Below are 26,090 nucleotides of genomic sequence, written 5' to 3'. Positions count from 1 at the left end.
GAAGTAGAAGTTATCATCTGCTAAAAGAGAAGTATTAAAATCTTGGGTTTGAGGAAAATTGAAAATGGGAGAAACTTATAATTGTTAGGTGACATCAAGAACCCAGTTAAAGTTGGAAAGGAGGACCTTGCTTTGGTCTTCAACCGTGAAACTGGAGGATTTTATTTAGTAATTCTCAGCAGCCTAGGTATGCATGCAGTTGCATTTGTGTGTGCTGAATTTTGACAGTAGGTGAGAGGAAAAAGAATGGGAAGACAGAGTTCATAGTGATGAACCATTAAGCCTAAGATATATATTGAAGAGAATAAAATATAAAGAAGTTTGGCAACAAATCACTCTAAAACCTAGTCACTTAAATAGGTAACACTTTATTTGCTCATGAATGTATAATTTAAGCTGGGCTCAGTCTAGACAGTTCATCATTGTTACACAGCAGCTGGGGCAGCTGGCTCAAAGGCTAGAGGCTGGAATCAACTGAAGGCTCATTCACACACTTGTAAGGCAGTTGATTTTGGCTTTGGCTGGGACCTTATCCAGGATTCTGACTAAAATATCTGACCTTTCCAGGTGCCTGTTTTGCTTTCTCACAGCATCGTGACTGGATTCCAAGAATGAATGTCCAAGAATACCAGATAGATGCTCTACCACTTTTGATGATTGTAGTAAACAGAATAGTGGGCCCCCCAAAGGGCCATGTTTTAATCCCTGGAATTCGTAAACAGATTCTGTTACCTTACATAGCAAAAGGGATTTTGCAGATATCATTAAATTAAGGATATTTATCCTGGGTTATCTGGGGGAGCCCAATGCAAATTCCAAGAGTACTTACAAGCAAGGGGCAAGAGGGTCATAGTCAGAAAAAGTGATGTGACCACAGAAGCACAGGTTGGAGTTATGTACTCTGAAGATGGAAAAGGAGCCACAACCAAGGAATGCAGGTGGCCACTAGAAGCTGGATGGGGTGAAAACAATGGATTATCCATTGGGGCCTCCAGAAGGAACACAGCCTTGGTGACACCTCGATTTCAGTCCTTTAATACTCCTTTTCAACTGCTGACATCCAGAACTGTAAGATAATAAATATGCATTGTGGTAAGCCACTAAATGAATGGTATTCATTACAGCAGCAATACAGACCGGTTTAGCTTCTGAAGTTATAGTGTCACAGGACTGCCCAGATTCATGGGGAAGAAATCTAGCCCTTCACTGTCTGATGTAGGAGTGTCAATATCAAATTGTAAGAAGAGTATTTTGGTTGGGATATACTGGTGTGATTATCTTTGGAAAATATTATATGTAATAGTATAAAAATTGAGAAATTTGATTGGTTAAGTCCTAGGTGGTCAGAAGGTTGGTCTTTAGGAGCTGAGTTCCTATCAATACTCATGAACCATTAGTATTTCAATACTCATTAACCATGAATAATAATCAATACTCATTAACTATGAATACCTTCCAATATTTAGTCCTCTACAACTATATGCAACTCAGAAATAAACCATGGGGTGACATTAGCAAGATAGCTGAATCTTGGAATATACTTCGAAACTGTTACAAATATCTATACAAAACACTAATGAATGGAATTTGACATTTTATATAATGAGATAAGAGGATGCCTAGTGTTTCATCATTGAAGGATTTATGGATATAATGGTGGGGTACAGAAGGGGGAGTATTTTTCAACTAGTTCTGTGAGCCTTGAAACCAAAAGCACAGAAAGACATTACAAGAAAACTACAGACCACTGTCTCTCATGAACACACATGCAAAAAATCTAAAGAAAAATTTGGGAAATTAAATCCAACAATATTATCAAAAGAATAGTACTTCATGATCAAGAAGAGTTTATCTCAATAATGCAGAATTGACTTAACATTTGAAAATCAATACCATCACATTAACAAATTATAAAAGAAATACCAGGGCGGTTGCAATGGTGGCTCAGTGGCAAAGTTCTCATCTGCCATGTCAGAGATATGGGTTTAATTCCCAGAGCCTGCCCATGCAAAAAAAAAAAAAAAAAAAAAAAATACCATATGATCATCTCAGATGGAGAAAAAGCACTCACAAAATCTAACATCCATTCCTAAAAACCCACAGTAAAATAGCAATAGGAGAAATGTCCTCAACTTAATAAATGAAGTATCTACAAAAAACGTACAACATTGTACTTATTCATAAAAGATAGAAGGTTTTCCCTCTAAGACTTGGAACAAGAAAAGGATGCTTCCTTCCACCATTTCTATTCAAGAGTGGAATGGATATTCTAGGCAGTCCAACCAGGTAAGAAAAAATAGTAAAAGGCATTCAGATTGGGAAGGAAGAAGTAAAACTGTTTCAGTCACAGATGACATGATCATCTATGAAGAAAATCTGATGGAATCTACAAAAAAGTTACTAGAATTAATAAGTGTTTAGCAAAATTGTAAGGATATAAGATCAATGTATGTTTCATTTATGTTCTCAAATTTACTAGAAGATGTCCATAATATTTCCTATCTTTTTAATATCTGTATAAACTGTACGATGTCACTTTTCTCACATCTGATATAGTTTGTCTTCTCTTTTTTCTTAATCAAACTAGAGGTTTATCAATTTTATTAATCTTTTCAAAGAAACAACTATTTTTCATTGATTTTCTCTACTGTTTTTCTGTTTTATAATTTACTATTTCCAACCTGACTTTTAATTATTTCCTTTCCTTTACTTACTTAAGGTTTAATTTGCTTCTTTTTCTCATTTGATAAGGTAGAAACTGAGATCACTGATTTGAGACTTTTCTTCTTTTAAAATATAGGGATTCAAAAAGAGAAAAAACAAAACAAAATACATAGTGATTCATGTGTACTAAATGTCCCTCTAATTCTGCTTAAGCAGCATCTCACATATTTTGGTATATTGTATTCAAAATCTTTTCTAATTTTTCCTTTTGATTTCTTCTTTGACCCATGGTTTATTTAAAAGTGTTATTTTATTTCAAACTACTTGTGGATTTTTCAGAGCTCTTTCTGTTATTGATTGGTGATCAGAGAACATACTTGGTATGGCTGGATCCTTTCATCGGTGGAGTTTTTTCTATAAATGTATACTTGATTAAGTTGGTTCATAGACTTGTTCGAACCTTTTATATTCTTTCTGATTTTCTCTATATTTACCCTAACATTTACTGGGGGCAGGCTGTTGATATCTCTAATTACAGATTTATATATTAATCCTTGTAATTTTATCAGTATTTGATTTGTATATTTCAACCCTATTTTTATGTATATAAATGTTAAGGTTTTACCCCTCCCCCCCATGAAATGACCCCTTTGTTATTATAAAATGAACCTTTTTTTTTTTTTAATCCCTGGTAGTAGTCTTGGCTTGGAAGTCTGTTTTGTCTGGTATTAATATAACTACACTAATTTTGTTTTGTTTTTGGTTTGTATTAGCATGGCATATCTTTTATATATCTGTTACTTTTAACTTGTGTGTTTATATTTGAAACAAATTTTTGTAGACAGCATATAGTTGGGTCTTGCTCTCTAATCCAATTTGGTAATATCTACATTTAAATTGGGGTATTTACACCCTCTACATTTAATACAAATATTGATATAATTAGGTCTTTGTGGTAGTTAGGGTCAGGTGTCAACCAGGCCAGGTGAAGGTGCCTAGTTCTATTGCTGTGGACATGAGCCAATGGCATGTGAAGCTCAACTGTCACTGATTACATCTGCAGTTGGTTAGGAGGTGTGCCTGCTGCAAAGAATGATGTTTGATTTAATTGGCTGGTACTTTAATGAGAGAGTGCGACGTAGCACAGCCCAAGAAGCTCAGCCCAGGCCTTTGGAGATGCAGCAAGGGATCAGCCTGGGTAAAGTTGTTGGAACCCAGAGGCCTGGAAAGAAGGCCAGTAGAGATCGCCCTGTGCCTTCCTGTGTAAGAAAGAACCTCAGGAGAGAGTTAGCCGTCTTTCCTCTGAAGAACTATACATTTTTAACTAAATAAATCCCCTTTTATTAAAAGCGAATCCCTCTCTGGTGTATTGCATTCTGGCAGCTTTGGTAGACTAGAACAGTCTTAATCCATCATTTTCTATTTGCCCATCTTTTCTTTGTTCTCTTTTATGCCCTCTTTTGAATTATTTTTAAATGATTTCATTTTTTTCTTCTTTGCTGGCTTGTAATTTCAAGTCTGTTTCATTTAGATGATTGTTTTAGGGTTTATAGTATTTATCAACTTACCACAGCTAATGAAAATGAGCATCTCTTCATGTACTTTTCAGCCATCTGTATTTTCTCTTCAGAAAAGTATCTATTCATATCCTCTCCCCACTTTATAATGGAGTTGTTTGTTCTTTTGTTGTTGAGCAGTATAACTTATTTATGTACACAGGATAGCAAGCCTTTATCTGATATGTAGTTTCCAAATATTTCTCCCATTGAGTTGGCTGCCTCTTCACCTTTTTGACAAAGTCCTTTGAAGCACAAAAGTTCCTGATCTTAAGGAGTTCCCATTTGTCTATTTTTCTTTCACTGCTTATGATTTAGCAGTAGTTTAAGAAGCTACCCCCATTACTAGATCTTGAAGATGTTTCCCTGCATTTTCTTCTAGAAGTTTTATAGTACTGGGTCTTATATTTAGGTCTCTAATCCATTTTGAATTCATTTTTGTATAGGGTGCAAGATAGGGGTCCTCCTTCATTCTTTTGCCTCTTGATATTCAATTGTCTCACACACATTCATTGAAAAGACTATTCCGTCCCAGCTCAGTGGATTTGGGGACCTTATTGAAGATCAATTGTCCATAGATTTTGTGGTCTCAATTCTATTAAATTGGTTGATACTTTATCTTTGTGCCAGTACAATGCTGTTTTAACCACTGTGGCTTTATAGTAAGCTTTAAAGTGAGGAAGTTATAGTCCTCCCATTTCACTCTTCTGTTTAGGATATCTTTAGCTATTCAGGGTCTCTTTCCCTTATAAGACAATTTGGCAACTTTTTCAAGTCTTCAAAGTAGGTACCTGGGATTTTGATTTGTATTGCACTAAATTGTAGATCAATTTGGATAGAATTGACATCTTAATGACATTCAACCTTCCTATTCATAAGCACAGAATCTCTTTCCAACTATTTAGGTCATTTTTTTTTTTTTTTTTAACATGGGCAAGCACCAGGAATTGAACCCAGGTCCTCTGGTATGGCAAGCAAGCATTCTTGCCTGCTGAGCCACCGTGGCCCGCCCTGGTCATATTTTTTTCAATTGTATAATATAACATACAAAGCAAAGAAAGAAAAAAAGCAGTAATTTTCAAAACACTCTTCAACAAGTAGTTACAGAACAGATCCCAGGGTCTGTCATAGGCTATCATTCCATCATCTAAGATTTTTCTTTCTAGCTGCTCCAGAACACTGGAGGCTAGAAGGAATATAAATACATACATATATATATATATATATATATATATATATATATATATATATATTTATCATTACAGTGTCTTTTTTTGTGTGAAAAATAACATTTATACAAAAAAAAAGAAGCAATACATTTCAAAGCATACCACAACAATTAGTTTTTAACAGATTTCAGAGTTTGGTATAGGTTACAATTCCACAATTACAGGTTTTTACTTCTAGCTGCTCTAAAATACTGGAGACTAAAAGAAGTATCAATATAATGATTCACTTGGAGTTGAAGGGATACAGACTGTGCAACAGGACTGAATACAAAAACTCAGAAATGGAAATCGACAGCACAATACTACCTAACTGTAATACAATTATGTTAAAACACTGAATGAAGCTGCATATGAGAATGATAGAGGGAGGAGGGCTGGGGGCATAAAGGAAATCAGAAAGAAAGATAGATGTTAAAGATTGAGATGGTATAATCTAGGAATGCCTAGAGTGTATAATAATAGTGACTAAATGTACAAATTTAAAAAATGCTTTTGCATGAGGAAGAACAAAGGAATGTCATTATTGCAGGGTGCTGAAAATAGATGGTAATTAATATTTTAAAATGTCACCTTATGTGTGAGACTAAAGCAAAAAATGTTTATTTGGTACAAAATTTATATTTTGACTAGTGCATTTCCTAATATAACTTATGTAGATAGTTTGATTGAACAGCATAAGTACTTGGAATCTCAGGTAGGACATGAGATTTTGTTGGTTTGTCCAGAGTAATGCTCCAATGAATCCCAGAGTGATTCGATCAGTGTGCTGGTTTGAAAGGAAGTATGCCCCCTAAGAAAAGTCATGTTTTAATCAAAATATCATTTTGTAAAGGTAGAATAATCTCTATTCAATACTGTATGTTTGAAACTGTAATCAGATCATCTCCCTGGATGATGTGATTTAGTCAAGAATGGTTGTTAAACGGGATTAGGTGACGACATGTCTCCACCCATTTGGGTGGGTCTTGATTGGTTTATTGAAGTCCTATAAAAGAGAAATATTTTGGAGAATGAGAGATTCAGAGAGAGCAAAACAATGTAGCCATGAGATGCAGAGAGTCCATGAGCCAGCAACCTTTGGAGATGAAGAAGGAAAATGCCTCTCAGGGAGCTTCATGAAACCAGAAGCCAGGGGAGAAAACTAGCAGATGACAATGCAATGTTCGCCATGTGCACTTCCAGCTGAAAGAGAAGCCCTGACTGTGTTCGCCAGATGCCTTCTCACTTGAGAGAGAGACCCTGAACTTCATCGGCCTTCTTGAACCAAGGTAACTTTCCTTGGATGCCTTTGACTGGACATTTCTATAGACTTGTTTTAATTGGGACATTTTCTCGGCCTTAGAACTGTAAACTTGCAACTCATTAAATTCTCCCTTTTAAAAGCCATTCTGTTTCTGGTATATTGCATTCCAGCAGCTAGCAAACTAGAACAATCAGTGAGTGGAAAAGTATTTGCAAAGCCCCTTTCGGGGAACAAGGAGAAATTCAACTTCCCCAAGTTGAATTCTTGATATTCTCACAAGCAGTGTGGACAACCAAAGCTATAGGCTGAGCTCCCAGTCTTGGGGATTGTTCATATGAAACTTAACCCCACAAAGGATAGGTCAAGTCTACTTAAAATTTAGGCCTAAGAGTCACCCCCAAGAGAGCCTCTTTTGTTGCTTAGATGTGGCCTCTCTCTCCAGCCAACACAACAAGCAATCTCACCACCCTCCCCCTGTCTATGTGGGACATGACTCCCAGGGGTGTGGACCTTCCTGGCAACGTGGGACAGAAATCCTAGAATGAGCTGGGACTCAGCATCAAGAGATTGAGAAAAACCCTAGAATGAGCTGAGACTTAGCATCAAGGGATTGAGAAAACCTTCTCGACCAAAAGCGGGAAGAGTGAAATGAGACAAAAGTGGCAATGGCTGAGAGATTCCAAACAGAGTCAAGAGGTTATCCTGGAGGTTATTCTTACACATTAAGTAGATATCACCTTGTTATTCAATATGTAATGGAGAGGCTGGAGGGAACTGCCTGGAGATGTAGAGCTGTGTTCCAGTAGCCATGTTTCTTGAGGATGATTGAATAATGATATAGCTTTCACAATGTAACTGTGTGATTGTGAAAACCTTGTGTCTGATGCTCCTTTTATCTACCTTGTCAACAGACGAGTAGAACATATGGAATAAAAATAAATAATAGGGGGAACAAATGTTAAAATAAATTTAATTTGTCATGCTAGTGATCAATGAAAGCGAGGGGTAAGGGGTATGGTACGTATATTCTTTTTTCTCTGTTTTCGTTTTATTTCTTTTTCTGTTGTTTTTTTATTTCTTTTTCTGAATTGATGAAAATTTTCTAAGAAATGATGAATATGCAACTATGTGATGATTTTGAGAATTACTCATTATATATGTAGAACAGAATGATCATATGTTAATGTTTTTGTTTGTTATTGTTTTCTAATTAATAAATAAATTAAACAAACATAAAAACAAATAAAAAAGCAGCTGGAAGCTAAAAAAAAAATTATCCATAAAGAAAACTTTATTCAAATAACCAATGTTTATGCTGTATAGTTACATGTGTACATGTATGTAACATTATATGTAAACAAATATATGGTTATAAATATATATAAACTTTTTAAATTATGTAAGTAAAAAAATATATATAATGATTCAGCAATCATACTCATTTGTTAAACCCTACTTTCTCTGTATAAATCCACCATCACTTTTTATCTCTCTCTGATCTTTAGGAGTATTTGGGCTATGCCCACTCTAATTGTTTCATGTTGGAAAGGGCTGTTGATAATATGAGATAGGGGGGTGGAACTACCTAATGTTCTGGGGAGGCTGGGCCCTCTAGGTTTCAGGACTTATTTCGTCCAGGGATCCATCTGAAGGTTATAGGTTTCTGGAAAGTTACCCTAGTGCATGGAACATTTGTAGAATCTTATATATCACCCTAGGTGTTCTTTAGGATTGACTGGAATGGTTTTTGTTGGGGTTTGGCAAGTTATGGTAGGCAGCAATGACTAACTGAAGTTTGTGTAAGAGTAGCCTCCAGAGTAGCCTCTTGACGCTATGTGAACTCTCCCAACCACTGGTACCTTATTTGTTACATTTCTTTTCCCCCTTTGGTCAGGATGGCATTGTTGATCCCATGGTGCCAGAGCCAGAATCATCCCTGGGAGTCATCTCCCATGCCACCACGGAGACTTTCACCCCTGGATGTCATGTCCCACATAGGGGGGAGGACAATGATTTTTCATTTGCAGAGTGCCCTTAGAGAGAGAGGGGCCATCTGAGCAACAAAAGAGGTCCTTTGGATAAGTTAGTCATTTTTTATTTCTTTTAATAATGTTTTGTAGTTTTCTGTGTGCAAGTCCTTGACATCCCCAATAGGCTTATTCCCAAACACATGATCCTTTTGGTCACTATTTTGAGTGGAATTTTTTCCTTACTTCTTTCCTTAAATAGGTCATTGTTTGTATATAGAAATATTACTGATTTCTGTACTTTACTCTTGTATCCCACAACTTTGCTGAATTTATTAGCTCAGTTAGCTTTGTCATAGATTTTTCAGGGTTTTCTAAGTATAGGATCATGCTATCTGCAAATAATAAAGTTTTATTTCTTCCTTTCCAATTTGGTTGCCCTTTATTTCTTTATCCTGTCTAATCACTCCAGCTCAGATTTCTAGTACAATATGGAATAAATGTGGTGACAACGGGCATCTTTGTATCATTCCCGATCTTAGGGGTTATGCTTTCAGTTTCTCACTGATGCTGGCTATGGGTTTTTTATATATGCTCTTTATGATATTGAGGAAGTTTATTTCAATTCCTACCTTTTGAAGTGTTTTAAACAGAAAAGGATGCTAAATTATATCAAATGCTTTTTCAGCATCCATGGGATGCTGAAAAATTTCTCTTTAGATTTTTTAACGTGTTATATTATGATTTTCTTTTGTTGAACCACCCTTGTATTTCTAGTATTAACCCAACTTGGTAGTGATGTATAATTCTTTTAATGTGTCATTGGATTCAATTTGCTAGTGTTTTGTACAGAATTTTTATCTATATTCATCAGGGAGGTTGGTCTGTAGTTTTCCTTTCTTGTAGCATCTTTACCTGGTTTTGATATTAAAGGATGTTAGCATCATAAAATGAGTTAGGTAGCATTCCTTTCTCCTCAACTTTCTGGAAGAATCTGAGCAGGATGGTGTTAGTTCTTCTTAGAATGTTTGATAAAATTCCCCTGTGAATGCATCTGGCCCTGGGCTTTTCTTTGTGAGAAGATTTTTGATGGATGATTGAATTTCTTTACTTACAGTTGGTTTGTTGCAATCTTCTATTTCTTCTTGAGTCAGTACAGGTAGTTCATGTATTTCTAGGAATTTGTCCATTTCATCTAAGTTGCCTAATTTGTTAGCATAGAGTTGTTCATAGTATTCTCCTATGATTTTAAAAATTTCTTCAGGATCCATGGTAATAACCCCTCTCAATTCTGATTTTATATATTTGTGTCCTCTCTTTTTCCTTTGCTAATCTAGCCAAGGGTCTGTGCAGTTTGAAACTGTTGTGTATCCCAGAAAAGCCATGTTCTTTAATTCTGATTCAATACTGTTTATGATGGGATCTCTTTCATTGAGTTGTTTCCATGGAGGTGTGACCCACCCAATTTTGGGTGGAAGCTTTGATTTGGTGTTTTTCATGGAGATGTGTCTCCATACATTCAAGGTGGGTCATTTACTGGAGTCCTTTAAGAGGGAACCATTTTGGAAAAAGCTTCAGAGCTGGCAGAGTCAACACAAGACCTAGATGTTTGGAGCTGCAGAAAGTAAATACCTCTGGGGAAAGTGTTTGAAATGAGAAACCAAAAGACCAGCAGAAGCCAGCCACATGCCTTCCCAGTTGACAGAGGTGTTCTAGAACAATCAACCTTTCTTGAGTCAATGTATCTTTCTTTGGACTCCTTAGTTTGGACATGTCTGTGGCCTTAGAACTGTAAACTTGCAACAATAAATTCCCTTTATAAAAGTCATTCCTTTTATGGTATATTGCATTCTGACAGCTTTAGCAAACTAAAAGAGGGTCCATCTGTTTTATTAATTTTCTCAAAGAACCAACTTTTGGTTTTTTGATTCTGTTGTTTTATTGTCTCCAGTTTGTTTATTTGTGCTTCAATCTTTTTATTTCTCTTCTTTTATTTGCTTTGGGTTTAGTTTGTTGTTGCTTTTCTTTCTTTGGGGTTAATTTGCTCCAGCTGAGCAGTTAAGTCCTTGATTTTCGCTCTTTCTTCTTTTTCAATACAGGCATTTAGGGCAATACATTTCCCTCTCAGCACTGCCTCTTCCACATTCCATAAGTTCTGATATTTGTATTCTTATTATCATTTATCTCCAGTTTGTTTGTTTTGTTTTGTTTTTTGCTACCAATTTTTCTAGCAATTTCTTCTTTGACCCACTGATTATTTAAGTGTGTTGTTTAATGTTCATGTATTTGGGAAAACTCTGGTTCTTTGGTGATTGTTAATTTCCAGCTTCATTTTGTTGTGGTCAGAAGTGCTTTGGATAATTTCCATCTTATTACATTTAGAAAGGTTCAGTTTGTGTTCCAATATATAATCTATCCTGGAGAACATTCCATTTGTAGTGGAGAAGAATGTATATCCTGGTGTTTTGGGGTGTGGAGATCTATATATGCCTGTTAGATCTAATTCATTTATCAAATTGTTTAAGTTCTCCAGTTCCTTATTGATCTTCTATCTGGGTGTTGTATTGAAGTCTCTTACTATTATTGTTGAAACGTCCAATGCTCCCTTCAGTTTTGGCAATGTTTGCCTCATGTACTTTGGAGCTCCTTGCTTGGGAGAATGAACATTTATGATTGCTATTTCCTCTTGATGAATTGTCCCTTTTATTAATATGTAGTGTCCTTCTCTGTCTCTAATAAAGTCTTTACATTCAAGGTTTATTTTATCCAATATTAGTATAGCTATTTGTGCTTTGTTTGATTACAGCTTGCATAGAAGAGCTTTTTCATCCGTTGACTTTCCACCAAATTGTGTCCTTGGGTCTAAGATGCTTCTCCTGTAAACAGCATATAAATGGACTATATTTTTAAATTCATCCTGCCAATCTGTATCTTCAAATTAGTGAGTTTAATCTTTTAACATTCAAAGTTATTACAGTATATTCGGTTCTTGAATCTACCACTGTATCCTTTAGCTTTTATTGGTCAGTTCTATATATTTTCCCCCTCTTTTTATCCTTTAAATGACTGTTGCTTGTATTCTTTAATTGTGCCTCCCTTCAGACCTCTCCTGTATTTTTATTTCAACTGACAGCACTCCCTTCAGTATCTCTTATAGGGTAGGTCTCTTGTCAACTAGTTCTATCAGTCTTTGTTTGTCTTTGAAGACTTTACTCTTTGCCTCAATTTTGAAGAACAACTTGGCTGGATAAAGAACTCTTGGCTGGAAGCCTTTCTTGTTCACCATACCATTGCCTACTTGCTTCTATAGTGCCTGTTGAGTTGTCTGAACTTAGTCTTACGTGTTTTTCCTTTTTTTTACATGGGCAGGCACCGGGAATCGAACCCGGGTCCTCAGGCTTGGCAGGCAAGCATTCTTACCTGCTGAGCCACTGTGGCCCACCCTGTGTTTTTCCTTTTTACATAGTAGATCACTTTTCTTGTGCTGCTTTCAGGATTTTTTTGTTTCTCTTCAATATTTGACAGTTTGATTAGTATGTGTCTTGGAATAGGCCTATTTGGATTTCTTCCATTTGGAGTTCATTGGGCCTCTATTATTTGCATATTTATCTCTTAGAAGGTTTGGGAAGTTCTCCCTGATTATATCTTCAACTAACATTCCCAGCCCTTTATGTTTCTCTTCTCCTTCTGGGACATCAATGATTCTTTATATTTGTGTGTCTCTTATTGTCCATCATTTCCCTAAGATCCAGTTCTATTTTTCCCACCTTTCTTGCCATTTGTTCCTTTGTGCTCTCTAGTTCAATTTTCTTCCTTCTGCTTCTTTAAATCTGCTATCAGTTGTCTCCAGTATATTTCTAATTTGGTCTACTGTATCTTTCACCTCTGTGAATCTGCCATTTCTCTATTTATCAAATTCTTTATGCTCTTCTAGTGTGTTTCTGATAGACTTTATTTCTTTATAAATATCCTTGAGTAGTTGTTTAAGATTCTTTGTCCCCTCCAGAGTTTTGATTTGGTCATTTGGCTGGACCATTTGTGGCTGAATCTTCACATGCTTTGTGATTTTCTGTTTGGGGCATTTGATTATCTTAATAAGGTTATTTTGCAAGTTGGTTTCCTTCACTCATCTAAAGTTTGTACTTACTTGGTTTTGCATTGAGGGTTTTCTTTTCCACTTAGTTTGTCAGTAATTCCCTGCCAAACCAAGGCCTAGATCTCATGTAGAGGGTATAATTCTGCTTGAGGGTCTGTTAAAAGCTAGGCCAGGGTGCAGGGGTACTTCAGGGGCAGAACACCCACCTGCCACTCGTGACACCTGGGCTTGATTTCCCAACAATGCACCCCCCCCAAAAATACTAAAATAATAAAAATATGCAACAACAAAACTACACCTCAACAGTAGTTGGCCCTAGTGTCAGAAGGAGACCCTCAAAGATATATTGAGCATGAACTCAGACTGGTGCCTGAAGGAGAAAATAAAAAAGTTATAATAAATATATAATATTGAAAATAGAATAAAAAATAAAAAGCCAATAAAAATAAATATATAAATATATATAAAATTAAAAATAAAAACTAACAATACTACTACTAAAAAAAACTATATGGAAAAATATATTTAAAAAGAAGGGAAAAAAGAAATAAAAACCTAAGCAGATAGGGTGTGCGCCTGCCTGTACTTACTGCTTCTCACCATCAGGGGGTGTTCCTGAGGCACCTACTCCCCTCAGGCCTTCCAGCTGGAAGACGGTGTGCACAGTGGTGGGCTGGCCTCCTTCCTACAGCAGTGAGACGGGGGAACTGGCTGCTACTGTTATTTATTTTTGTTTCAGCAATTATCTATATTCTAGAAATATTTTAAAAATTAGAAGAAGTCTTATATTTACTTATGTAGTGACCATTCCAGGGCTCTTCATTCTTTTGGGTAGATCCCTATTTCTATCTGGCATCATCTTCCTTCTGCCTGTAGGACTTCCTACAATACTTCTTGTATAAGTGGGTCTATTGGTGATGAATTCTTTTAGCTCTTTTATGTTTGAAAGTCATTATCTTTGTTTTGGGGCACTGTTGAGTAGGAAATTCTAGGTTCAGTTTTTTTCCCTTTCTTTCAGTAATTTACAGATAGCGCCAATCTTCTCACTTGCATTACTTCCACTGAGAATCATTTTTATAATTGTTCCTCTGTATATAGTGCGTTTTTTTCTCTGATTTCTTGAGATTTTTCTCTTCATCTCTGCTTTTGAACAGTTCGTGATATTTCATGTTTCTTGTGCTTTCTGTCCATTGAGCTCTTTGGATAAATGGAGGCTAGAAGTTATCAAATTTGGAAATTTTCAGCCATTGTTTCTTCAAATATTTTTTTCTGCCCGCAACTGTCTCCTCTCAGACTCCATTTACATATACATGAGACTACTTTACATTATCTCAGAACACTTGATATTCTGTTCATTCTTTTATCATTTCTGGGTTTCAATTTGGATAGTTTCAACTGCAAAGTTTTCAAATTCACTAAACTTTTCTTCTGTAACATCTAATCTGCCATTAATCACATCCAGGGTATTTTTCATTTCATATATTGTAGTTTTCCTCTTGACAAGTTTGATTTGGGTTTTTTCATATCTTCCATGTCACTGTTTAAATTTTTGTACATATGGAATAGTTTTAATAACTGTTTAATGCCCTTTTCTTATTCTAACTTCTGTATCAGTTCTGTATTGATTGACTAGTCTCAGTATGGATGGATGTTTGACTCTTTGCTTGCTTGTTAATCTCTGATTAGATGCTAGAAATTGTGAATTTCTGGATATTTTTTATATATCTATAACTATTCTTGAGCTTTGAGTTGGGATGTAGTTAAGTTTCTCAGAAATAGTTTGATCTTTTCAGGTCTTTCTTTTAAGTTCTGTTAGGTGGGACCAGTTACCTGCTCAGTTTAGGACTAATTATTACCCATTACCAAGGCAAGACCCTTTTATGTACAAAAACCTATAAATCATGGGGTTTTCCAGTCTGTCTGGTGGGAATTAATGCCAGGCAGTATTTCTGACATTGTGTGAGCTTGGGCACTGTTACTTTTTGGGTATTTCTCCCTCAGACCTTAGGGAGCTTCCTCATATGCATGTGTTGGTCAGTATTCAGGTGATATTTGAGAGGTACCCTCTGCAGATTCCCGGAGTTCTCTGTGTAGTTGCCTCCTTTCAGGTACTTAGTCCTACAGATTCTAGCCACCCTAATCTTCCTAAATCTCAGTTTGGTCGTTTCAACTCTGATAGTTTGGTGGGTTCTAATAAGGTTCCCTTTCTCTACATCACAGTCTGGAATTCTTCTCAAGGCAATAAATACATGGGGGCAACTGTAGGGCTTATGTTGATTATTTCTCATCTCTCAGGGATAATTGTCTTTTGTAATACTAACGCTAATTGCCAGTGTCTTGAAAATTGTTTTATGTATTTTACTTTGTTTTTGTTTGTTGTAGGTATATGTATGGAGGGAAGGGGCGGGGCAAAAAAATTTGGGCCTCGTTACTCTATTTTAGCTAAAAGCAGAAATCTTGAATTATTTGATTCTATTAATTTTTCCAATTTGTGCATTTCCTCTGAATTTAATTTGGCTGTTTTTTTTTGGCATGGGCAGGCTATAGGAATTAAACCCATGTCTCCAGCATGACAGACAAGAATTCTGCCACTGCACCACTGTTGCACCACCATGAATTTAATTTAAATAACCACACTCTAAAATTCAATCACATTAAAATCTAATAATGTGTTCTGAAAAGCTTTTCTGACTGTGGTCAGCTTTCTTGGGCTATCAGTGGGGAAATATTACAAAGAAGATGGCTTATAATATCCTACTAACTATGTAAATCAGACATCTTAGATGGAGAAGTACCACTTTCAAGATAGTATACTACCATTTGTGATTCTGGCGACAAATTGGGGTGGGGAGGGCAGAGATAATAAATATATCTTAAATAGAAGCATTAATGTAGCTTCATGAAATGCAAGGATAGTAAATTAGTAAATAACTTACTGTATGACTTTATTTCCCATTATGCAAATATTAATCAAACATCCAGTAGAGACACAGATGACAAGTAGTATAAAGCAAATTCTCTTAAGAGATTATAAGCAGAATTTCTCAGATTCAAGTGTATCTAAGAATTAACTTCAAAGTTTGTTGAAAATGCAGATGTATAGGCCAAATCTTAGATTTTAATTAAGTAGGTCTGGGATGGGACCTAGGAATCTGTAAATTGTTGAACAACCCCAATGGATCTGGAAAGAGATAAAGAGATTACTGTGGAATTTAATCTTGTCCTTATTTCTTATTTGAACTGTACAAGTACATGATGTGTAAGACAGAACAAACATTATTAGGAGAATTAAAGTGGAGACAAGAACAGGCTGAGGTTATTAGCTTAGCTAAAAAAGTGGGTTCAGATTAGAAAAGGCTTCCATTATCAAGATAAAAAACTTTAGGATTAGAATCTTAGAATCAACTAAGAGTTCAGAATAGGGGAATAATGATATGATAATCTTCTTTTTTTTCAGTGATTTTAAAAAGAATATTGACATGATAGTGTGTTGGTTTAAAACTGATGTGTACCCCCAAGAAAAACCACGTTCCTTAACACTGATTCAGTACTGCTGGGTGGGTTATTTGATTAAGTTGTTTCCATGGAAATGTGACCCATCCAATTGCGGGGGTACCTTTTCATTAGGTGGTTTCCATGGAGATGTGTCTCCATCCATACAAGGTGGGATTGCTTCCTGGAACACTTTAAGAGGGAACCATCTTTGGAAAAGTGTCCGAGTCCGCACAGTGAGAAACCTTTGGAGATGCAGAAGGAAAACACCCCTGGGGAAGCCTTATGAAAGGAGAAGCTGGGAGAGAAAGCTAGCAGACATTGCCATGTGCCTTCCCAGCTGAGAGAGGTGTCCAAAAGCCAAAGACTCCAGAAGACACCAGCCACATGCCTTCACAGCTGACAGAGGTATTCTGGATGGCATCAGCCTTTCTTGAGTAAAAATAACCTTGTTGGTGCCTTAGAACTGTAAACTGGCAACTCAATAAATTCCCTGTTTAAAAGCTGTGCCATTTCTGGTGTATTGCATTCCAGAAGCTTTAGCAAACCAAAACAGATGGAAAAAGTTATAAGCTGGAAACCAAGGAGGTTTAGAATGAAGTGATAAAGGTGAGCATCGAGGAGGTATATGTAATCGAAAATACAAATGACAGAGAAATACTGGACAAAAATATTGAACCTCCTTTCACATATCTAAGGATAGATAGTTAAAATTAGATACAACATGATTAAAAGAAAACACAATTATTACAAACATTAATGGTAATATTGATAATAATATTAACATTAAAATAATCTTCAGGCTTACAGATGTTTACTTACATGATTCTTAAAACTCCACTGGATCTCAGTAGCAGTTTGTATTGCCTGGAAAGATTATTAAAAGGAGGAATTAGTATTTTAGGTTGCAACTAATTAATCAATCTTTATAACCTAAAATCAGGCCTCCTATTTTTTCTAGGGCAGTTAAAGCTTTTGTGTTTTGTAGTATAATTTCATTTGTGTCTTCATTCACTATTTTATTAATTTTGATTTACTATAACAGATACAAAAATTCACAGTTGAAAAAGAGAGAAAATCTGCTTCCCCAAAATTGCAAATTAGGAAATGATAAAGTACCCAAAAAACATTTAGATAAAAATGTTAAGGATATTACAGAGGGAGTAATTCTGGGTGGGGGTTTGATGTTAGGAGGGAAAAAAAGTCAAACTAGGTTTCAAGATGTACTTTGAACATGCTTAAAGTAGAGGTAGAGAAAGAAAGTATGGAAGAAGGAAAGAAATAGGCTTGTATACAAAAATCTAACTGAGGGTTTCTTTTGTATTAGAAGAAATTAACAGACCTTCACAGCTGATAAAAAAAAGATAACTTGCTAAATGCTGTGAAAGCAAACCCAAAGGAAATGAAACTTTTATACACTGATTCATTTCTTACCTTCTTTTAATGGGGTTTTGAGGGCAAAATTTTCTTTACTTTCATGTTGAAAAGCCTTTGAAGGATCGAAGTGCTTGATACCCAGAACTTTATTTAGTTCCTCCTGAAGTTTTTTCTCATTTTGTTTTTTTTTAGCAAGCTGAGAGCGGAGTTTTGAAACCTCCTATATAAGAAAAATGTAAACAGTAAACAATTATTAAATATCATGTTGGTGATATATTACCAATATTACTAAGAAATTGCAAAGTTGCTTTTATATCAAGTTCAGTGGCAAAACTGCTACCATGTACAGGCTCTTTAAGAGTATGAACTGAAAATTAACTTTGCCCAGCCCGTGATAAAGTAGATAAAAAATCATTTAAATCTTCCTGCCTCACTATAGGTACGAAACTGTATTTCTGATAAAATGATTCAAAATTAAACATCTAACCATAAGCACTGAGTATGTTTTTGGTACTTATATCAAGGAATTTACTATTTAGCAAACAGAAATGGATCTGTAAAGCTTTATGAACTCTTCCAATCACACTAATAATTTTCACTATACTAATGGGGCAGCTGGAAACCTGAGAACATTAAATACATATCTGCTTAACACTCTAAAATAAATCCACAAACCTGAGATGGATTTCCCTCCATAAATTATGTTTTTTAATATCAAATCCCTCATTTTACTTAAATATTATAAATGCGATAATAAATCTTCAACAAAGCTAAACTTCATTTTACAAACCGATTTGAGTTGGCTATTTTCATCTTTCAGTTTCACAACATGCTTGATTTTTTGCTTCAGGTTCTGATGACCCAATAATTTAGCATATGAATCACTCAGTTTATTCAGCTGTTCCTGAGCTGCACCATGTTCATTCAACAGAGCCTGTTTCTCCACTTCAAATGCATCCAGTTGTAGCTGAAAGAGATATTTTCACAATCTTAAGTTTTTCTTCTCTCATATAAAATCATAAAGAAAACTAAAGAAAATAAACAAGCAACTATGGATTCTCTATGAGAATTTTTTAAACAATGTTTTCATTTCAAGGAGCATTAAAACAGAAGGGAAAAAAGTCTGCAAACCTAATCTGTATCAACTAGATAACCTCACTACGACTAAACAACACCCTTCCACTCTATTTTTTTTTTCTGCATGGGCAGGCTCCAGGAATCAAACCCAGGTCTCTGGCATGGCAGGCAAAAATTCTGCCACTGAGCCACTGCTGCACTGCCCATCTTCCACTCTACTTTAACGCCACAATTAGCTTTACTCATCTTTCCTTTAAAAAGATCAGCATATTAATTTGGAAACCAATGAAACAGAGCATAGCAAAATGAATATCATGAATTTACATAGATTAATTATAAACAATTCATATCAGAAGAGCTGTCTAAGCTATTCACTTTAACTCTTATTAAAGGGTATCTTTTTTTTTGGGTGGGTGCATGGTCCAAGAATTGAACACAGGTCTCCCACACGGAAGGTGAGCATTCTACCACTGAACCATCTGTGCACCCTAAAAGGAATCTTTTAATCTTTAAAGATTACATTAAAAGGTTTATGCATAATTTAATAAAGTATATAACTTTCTTAACAGGAAGTTAAAAAGGTACTGTAAATGCACTGCAAAATGATTTTTCAGAAAAACCAAGTCACTATCATGACTGTAACAAAGAACAAGATAAATTCCTAAAAGGACAAGTTTAGTTCAACTTGACAAACCTGAAAAGGTTTTGTTTTATTATATAGTTCCTCATAAAGGAGACGCCACTTATTAATTTCCTCAGTCATTCCTGCCATTGTATTTTTATTTCCAGCTTTTCTGTAAGGGAAAATAAATTAAAATGAAGTTTTAAGAAATATAGTTTATTAGAAAAAAATAGAGTTATATGGCATTCAGGTTCTAAACCTACATTACCTTGCTTTTTCCTCTTCCAGTTGTTTAGTAAAATCTTTACTTTGTTGCATGAGTTGGTTCTGCAAATCAGTTATTTTTTTAAAAGAAGAAACTGTGATTTCTTTCATTTCTGCTTCTTTAAGTGCCGATTTGGTCTGCAAATCTAGAAGCATCCTTGGATTTAAAAAAAAAAAAAGAGCTCACTAAATATATATATATATATTATATATATATATTATATACACATATCTTTTTTTTGGGTGGGGGGGTGCATGGTCCGGGACACAAACCCAGGTATCTTGCATGGAAGATGAGCATTCTACCACTGAACCACCTGTGTACCCAGTTCACTAGATATTTTACAGCCACTTAACTATTTTTCTTCTTTTTAACTAAAGAATCTTTTCAAGAACTGCAGTTTTTAACTGAGTAAATCCTTAAATTACAATTTAAGATTAATAAAGGCAAATCACAGCACTATAATTTCCTGTAATCCTTACCAGCTGGCTTGCACAACAATAAATTGCATTAATGGTCTTAAGGCTACAAGTGTGAGAAGGCTTTATTTCTCCTACATACTTTGCATATTCTTGGTTTGCACTCTCAGTTGCTAATATCTGATGTTGAGCATCCTCTGAGCTTTTTTCAGCCTTGGCCAATTTTTCCTGTAGTGATGAGTTCTCCAACTTAAGATCTTCTATCTCGCTAATTGTTAATGCTTTATACCTTATTAAAAAGAAAGAAAAAAAAGATCTAAGCAGATTTCTAACCTCTGCATAAAATGACACACACTGATCAGTTTATCTTTAAAACTTTTAAGTAAAACATACAAAAAGTAATAATATATTCATGCATGTATGCAAATAAGAATTCAGTGTTCTTAGGTCAGTACTAATGAGCTTATATATCATGTCTTCACTGTTTGTTCAAAGAAAACAAAATCAAGTGACTATTATGTGCAAGAAGTATGCAGAGAAGGTTGAAACAAATATCCAAATATGAGAATTACTCGAAAACAAAAAAAGACACAATCACTGTACCTAATGCCACAGAGTTCATGGTCTTGTGGGGAAGTCAGGGACATGCCTCTCCCACTCCTTGTGTAAAAAGAATCATATATGTAATTGCTTTGAAGGAAAGACAGAGGACTTTAAGCTGATAGAGCAGGGGAACCTATGCTTTGGCTGGTGATACAGAAATGTAAGTTCTGAGGAACTTTAAGCTGAGGCCTGAAAGAGAAGGTGGGGTTAGCTAGGCCATTAAGGGGAATGCATTTCAAAGGGAAAAAAATATATAAGTGCTCAAGAAGACAGTCTGTTAAGGGGTGAGGCTGGAGTCTAGTGATTAGGAGAGACAGAAGTTGAGACTAGAGACATGGTATTCGTTCTCCATCACTAGACACAATGGGTTTATCTGAGGCACAAAGGTGAGCCATTAAACAGACTCTAAGTATGTGAATCACTCTGGAGATTTATACAAATGCAGAAAACTGGAATACTAATTAGAGGACAATATACATCGGTTCAGGTGAGTGATAGAGGAGGCTTAGACTAAGGAAGCAGAAACGGAGCCAGACAAATAAACAGATGAAAGATCTCTTTTTAAGACAGAACTGAAGAATTCAAAATAGAAGACTGGATGTGGGGAGTTGGAAGAGAAAATCATGAAGGGTGACTCCAAGATTTACAGAATGAGCAACTGGGAAGACAGGGATATATAGTTGACTGAGGAAAAAGAATGAGAGACAAGACATAGAGAGGTGGAAAGAAGATTAAGAATCGTTTTGGACAGGTTAATATCTTGAATATGTCAACTAGACAGCTTGAGTGGAGCTCAAAAAGGAGGTCTGGATTGAAGAAATAAACTAGAATGATATTGGCTTATTGATGATGAATGATTTCTTAGATAAAAATCTCCTAATGCACTATTTTTCAAACTATAAGTCATGATCCATTAAGTGAGAACAGAAATCACTTTGGAGAGTTGAAAACAGCACTAAATACACACATACAAATCAGAATGTATCACATGAAAGTGATCACTGGGGAAATAAGCTATTATTCAATAAATAGAAGCTAGACAATTGGTTATCCATATTGGAAAACAATAATAAATTTGATCTCTACATGTGCAGAGATACATTCCAGATGAAAGTATGAGAAGTCAAACTTTGAAACTTTCAGAAGAAAATATAGGTGAATATATCTATATCACTGGAAACTTAAATAAGATGCAAAAGTGTTTACATAAAGATTATAAAGTTAATGACATTAAAATCAAGTAAATCCTTTCATAAAAAGAAACCAGAAAGAAAATGAAAAGTCACATGCTAGGAGAAGATATTTACAAGCCATATAGCTGATAAAGAACTCTATAAATGAATGAGAAAAAGACAATAGCCCTACAGAGAAATGAACAAAAGTTCTAAATAAGCATTTCACAGAAACAGAAAGATGAATAGCCTATAAATGAAATAAAAGATGCTTAGCCTTATTAACAATAAAAATGTATATTAAAACCGTAAGAAGCAGCCATTTTCCATTTACTACATTTGCAAAATTTAAGACATCTAACAAGCTTTGAAGATGAAACTGATCAATGGACACTCATACATCATTAGTGAGAGTATAAAATCTTAAACCCACTTTGTAAAGAAATTTGGCATTAATTTTTTAAGTTGATCATTTACATACTTACAGCCTTTGAGAAGCACACAGTACTACTAGAAGCTACAAAAATATTCATGAGTAATATTATAATAAAAGGAATGGGAAACAACCCAAAAGTCAAAAGGGAGATGGAAAAATAATTGTGGTTTACCCTGTGGTATATTTATAGCTGTGAATGTGAACAAACTATATCCTCTGGCAACATTATGATCCAATCCTAGACACGTAAATAGCAAGTTCCAGGAAATGGAATACTCTATGATGATGAAATTCAAGAGCAAGAAAAATTAATGTTATTATTCGTCCGAATATACAAGTTTATATGGATACTAAGTTTTTCCCACTGCCCTATAGATACTAAGTTCTGAATATCATTTGGTGCACTGGTTTTCTTTCATGGGCTCATAAGTGTCAATTTTATTTTTATACCTTATAATTTATATAAATTCTCTTATATTTATGAAAGTATTACATTAAAATTGATAAAAGAAAAAAGAGACCACCCCGAGGAAAGACATGAAATAATATGATACATAAAATTGTTAGCATTAATATATTCTGGGTGTCAGGTGTATAGGTATTTGTTAATTATCCTTTGTGTTCTTTCCCCTTTCAAATAAAGCTTATTACATTAGATGAGAAGTAAGCGGATACAGTATACAATCTTCTATCAAGAAGATTGGCTATGCAGAGTTGAAGAATTTGGGGGTAAAAAGGGTTTGGGGAATGAGAGGTGTGTTGGATAGCTGCAGAAGGAAGTGGGGGTCAAAGGCATTTTTAAAATTTACATTTTTAAAGATGAAGCCACACTAAGAATGAGTTTTAATGTTGACTGAAAAAAACTTCAGTAGGAAGGCTGAAAATTAGCAACAGAGGATAAATGATGGAATGAGGTCATTGAAGGTTAAAAGGCTTTGACAATTCATCTATAACAGGTGGGAAGGTAGGATGAGTCTAAATGCAGGTATATTTATAGGGTTAATGATGGGGAGGTGAAAGCATCTGAATTCTCTGTGAGGAAAATGAAGACATCAGGAGAATATAGGTAGAAGTATCCAAAGTTTGAGAACGCATAAAATTTGAACTGGACAATGGGAAAGGGACATTTCTATATTAACACAGTAAGATTGCCAGGTAACCGTAATGGCCATTTATGGATGGACATTATGAACTTAAAGTAACACCAACCTTTCTGTTCTTGTGTTTGCTGTGTTCTCAGATTTCCCTAGATACCTTCCCTCCCCACTGACATAGCTGAGAGTGTAGCCTCCCCTCCAAATACCTTTCAAATTGAGCAGTAACATCACCAAGGTTTTGCACTGTGCTATCATAACTTTCCTGCAAAAGCAGGGTGGCCTGAGTGTGAGCAGCATTTCTTTTCTCCAGTTCAACTTCTTTCCTAAGAAAATGAACAATTAAAAGATAAATTATGAGATAAAATGCTAACTGCAAGCCGTTACCCTAAGAAAAGAGATTAATATTTACCTTTGACACTATAACAACTCATATTCATCTTGGTGTCAGCTGCTGGAAAGCTTAGATTCAAATTTATGACCTACCTCTAACAGCATGTTTTTTAAATGGTCTAACTTTTCTACTGGCTTCATCTTATGTTTTGTGTTCATATTATATTTTTGTTTTTGTCCTGATTTGCTCGTTTTTAAATACAATCTTTTTTTTTTTTTTTTTTTTTTTTTAAGAGAGAGGGAGGAAGGGAAGGAAAGACAGAGAGAAGGAAGGAAGGATGGAAGAAAGGGAAACATCTTTAAACATTTTCTTGTTTTATTATATTTTGTTTGTTTGTTTGTTTTTTACATGGGCTGGGGCCGGGAATCGAACCGGGGTCCTCCGGCATGGCAGGCAAGCACTCTTGCCCGCTGAGCCACCGCGGCCCGCCCTAAATACAATCTTTTGATATCATATGTATTTATGTAGATAGTCAAAAAAAATTTTGGAAGAAGGTAGAGTAAACACACTCAGAAAAAGAATCATAGCAGCAAGCAAAACTAAAGAGTACAAAGGATTAAAAAAAAGCACTTGGATTGAGTAAAGTTTGATTCTCTGCATGTAGACATTTAAGTACTAAGAATGGTAACAACACTTCATTTGAAAAGTTCTTTTGTAAAAAGTTACAGGACTTGTAGGTTTATTTTGATTATATTCATAATCCACTTTTATAAAATTAAAATCATATTTTATATCAGCTTTCAAACTGGTTTTATCATGCAATATACTTTTCCCAAAAGATATTATATAAAATATGTACTGTGATTTCAATGTTACAGAAAAACATTATGAAGCTACATAATGTACAGTTGCTTATTATTATTCAAGGATTGAACAACTTATTTAATGGATTGCCATTTTGCATAGACAGAATAGCTTTTAAGTCATCTTTATAAATAATTATTAGAAATAGCAAATATTTTTCAGATATCAATATATCACCAAAATTGTGATACACTTTTAAACAGGCATGAGCTTATGAGAGATCTTTTAAAGAACAAAGTTAAAAAAAGATAAATAAGAACCATTGTTCACTTATAGACTTGGTTGGACACTGAGACAATATAAACTTGAGCTGATTAAAATTCATTCTGTAATGAGTATGGGATTTTTTAATATATACACCACAGTTATAAAAACACAATCAAATAGTACTAAAGGACTTATAACAAAAATATTCCCTTTCCTGCCCCAGAGAAATCACTTTCAGTTCTTTTAGTTTTTTCCCTTAAGCCTGAAATTTCCAGGCTGAAAGGGACCTTAGAGATCATCTAACATCCTTTTTGAAAATCTAATAAAATAGAAAATTAAAGAACTTAAGATTGCCTTACTCAGGGTCATATGGTCAGCTGACATATGTAGCATAAAACTATCTTCTGACCTCTGGACAAGAATTCTTTGAACAAACTTACTTTCTGCTTTGAAAGAGTCATCATCTACTATTTCCTAAGAAGACTAGCTGCAGAATTACAACAATCCACTTAATTTAACTTTTGTACTGCCTTCAAAAAAGCAGGCATATACGCAACCTTAGTGTCAGTTTTCATCACTAATCACTACAAGAAAACCTAAAAGGGATTAGTACAATAGTATCCAAGGGAGAGCTATAGAGATATGATATTTGTTAAAATCATGTAGGCTCATGCCTAGTTCAGGGCTCCTTGCTATAAAACTTTTAGTGATTAGATTTCAAGGTTTTTAGCAAACAAACTGCTTTATTTGTACTTTTGAACTCAAGAATCAAACTGGATATTTGGATTTAAATAAATGTGGAAAAGAAGGAAGTATAGGATGAAGGAAATAACATGAAACCAGAATAAAAAACAGAATGAGACTCTGTCTTTCTACTTTGAAGGATAACTTCCTTATTTTTGCAGTTTATGCTTTCTGAGAGGATGAGACTGTAATTTATAAAGCTTATTTTCTCCTAAACCTTTGTGAGATTTTCATTTAAAAACTTTAGAGTTATTTGTCACTTGTTTGTTTGCTTGCTGTCCAAGTTCTGGTTGCTGTTCTTTCCATTTTACTTTCTGGTTGCTACTTCTAAAGTGCCTGTGCGCCTTCAAAAGAAAGATAACCAAAGGTATAATTTTCACTATGTAAACTAACGTACTTAAAGGCACCCAAAAATGGAAATAGTCATTTATTGAAAGATGGTATTCTTTTTGTGAATTTTTTTCCCTAATCCATTACTGTTTTAATACTGATGTCCAATTTTTAGAAAATAAAAGTGAGTAGTAAAAAATACTTAAAGCACTGGTCACTATCTTACAAAAGTTCTCTTTAATGAAACCACTGGACTTAAAAAAAGAAAAGGAATGGCTTCCAACTTTGGCTCTCAGACT

The 26,090-nt window shown here is 34.9% G+C and overlaps 1 protein-coding gene across 3 annotated transcripts in view; it reads right to left on the bottom strand.

Annotated features, from left to right (window-relative positions):
• Nucleotides 1-356: 356 nt before the first annotated feature.
• Nucleotides 357-26,090, bottom strand: part of HMMR (hyaluronan mediated motility receptor) — a 42,867-nt gene continuing 17,133 nt past the window's right edge. Inside the window, exons 12-21 of one of the 3 annotated variants that reach the window (XR_013166303.1) lie at nucleotides 23,522-23,638; nucleotides 20,150-20,296; nucleotides 19,592-19,744; nucleotides 19,396-19,495; nucleotides 18,415-18,591; nucleotides 17,682-17,844; nucleotides 17,070-17,114; nucleotides 15,692-15,936; nucleotides 830-1,066; nucleotides 357-705 (exon numbers count right to left, since the gene is read on the bottom strand). Coding sequence is in view for 1 of the 3 variants with exons in the window: in XM_077137584.1 (XP_076993699.1) it covers nucleotides 17,095-17,114; nucleotides 17,682-17,844; nucleotides 18,415-18,591; nucleotides 19,396-19,495; nucleotides 19,592-19,744; nucleotides 20,150-20,296; nucleotides 23,522-23,638 (877 nt within the window). In the remaining 2 variants the exon portion in view is untranslated. Of the gene's footprint in view, nucleotides 1,067-15,691; nucleotides 15,937-17,069; nucleotides 17,115-17,681; nucleotides 17,845-18,414; nucleotides 18,592-19,395; nucleotides 19,496-19,591; nucleotides 19,745-20,149; nucleotides 20,297-23,521; nucleotides 23,639-26,090 lie in introns of all 3 variants that reach the window. The other 2 variants (XR_013166302.1, XM_077137584.1) reach the window with 2 other exon arrangements.

Source organism: Tamandua tetradactyla, chromosome 20, assembly GCF_023851605.1.
Source record: "Tamandua tetradactyla isolate mTamTet1 chromosome 20, mTamTet1.pri, whole genome shotgun sequence".
NCBI lineage: Eukaryota > Metazoa > Chordata > Mammalia > Pilosa > Myrmecophagidae > Tamandua > Tamandua tetradactyla.
This window is presented reverse-complemented; position numbering and strand designations above follow the sequence as displayed.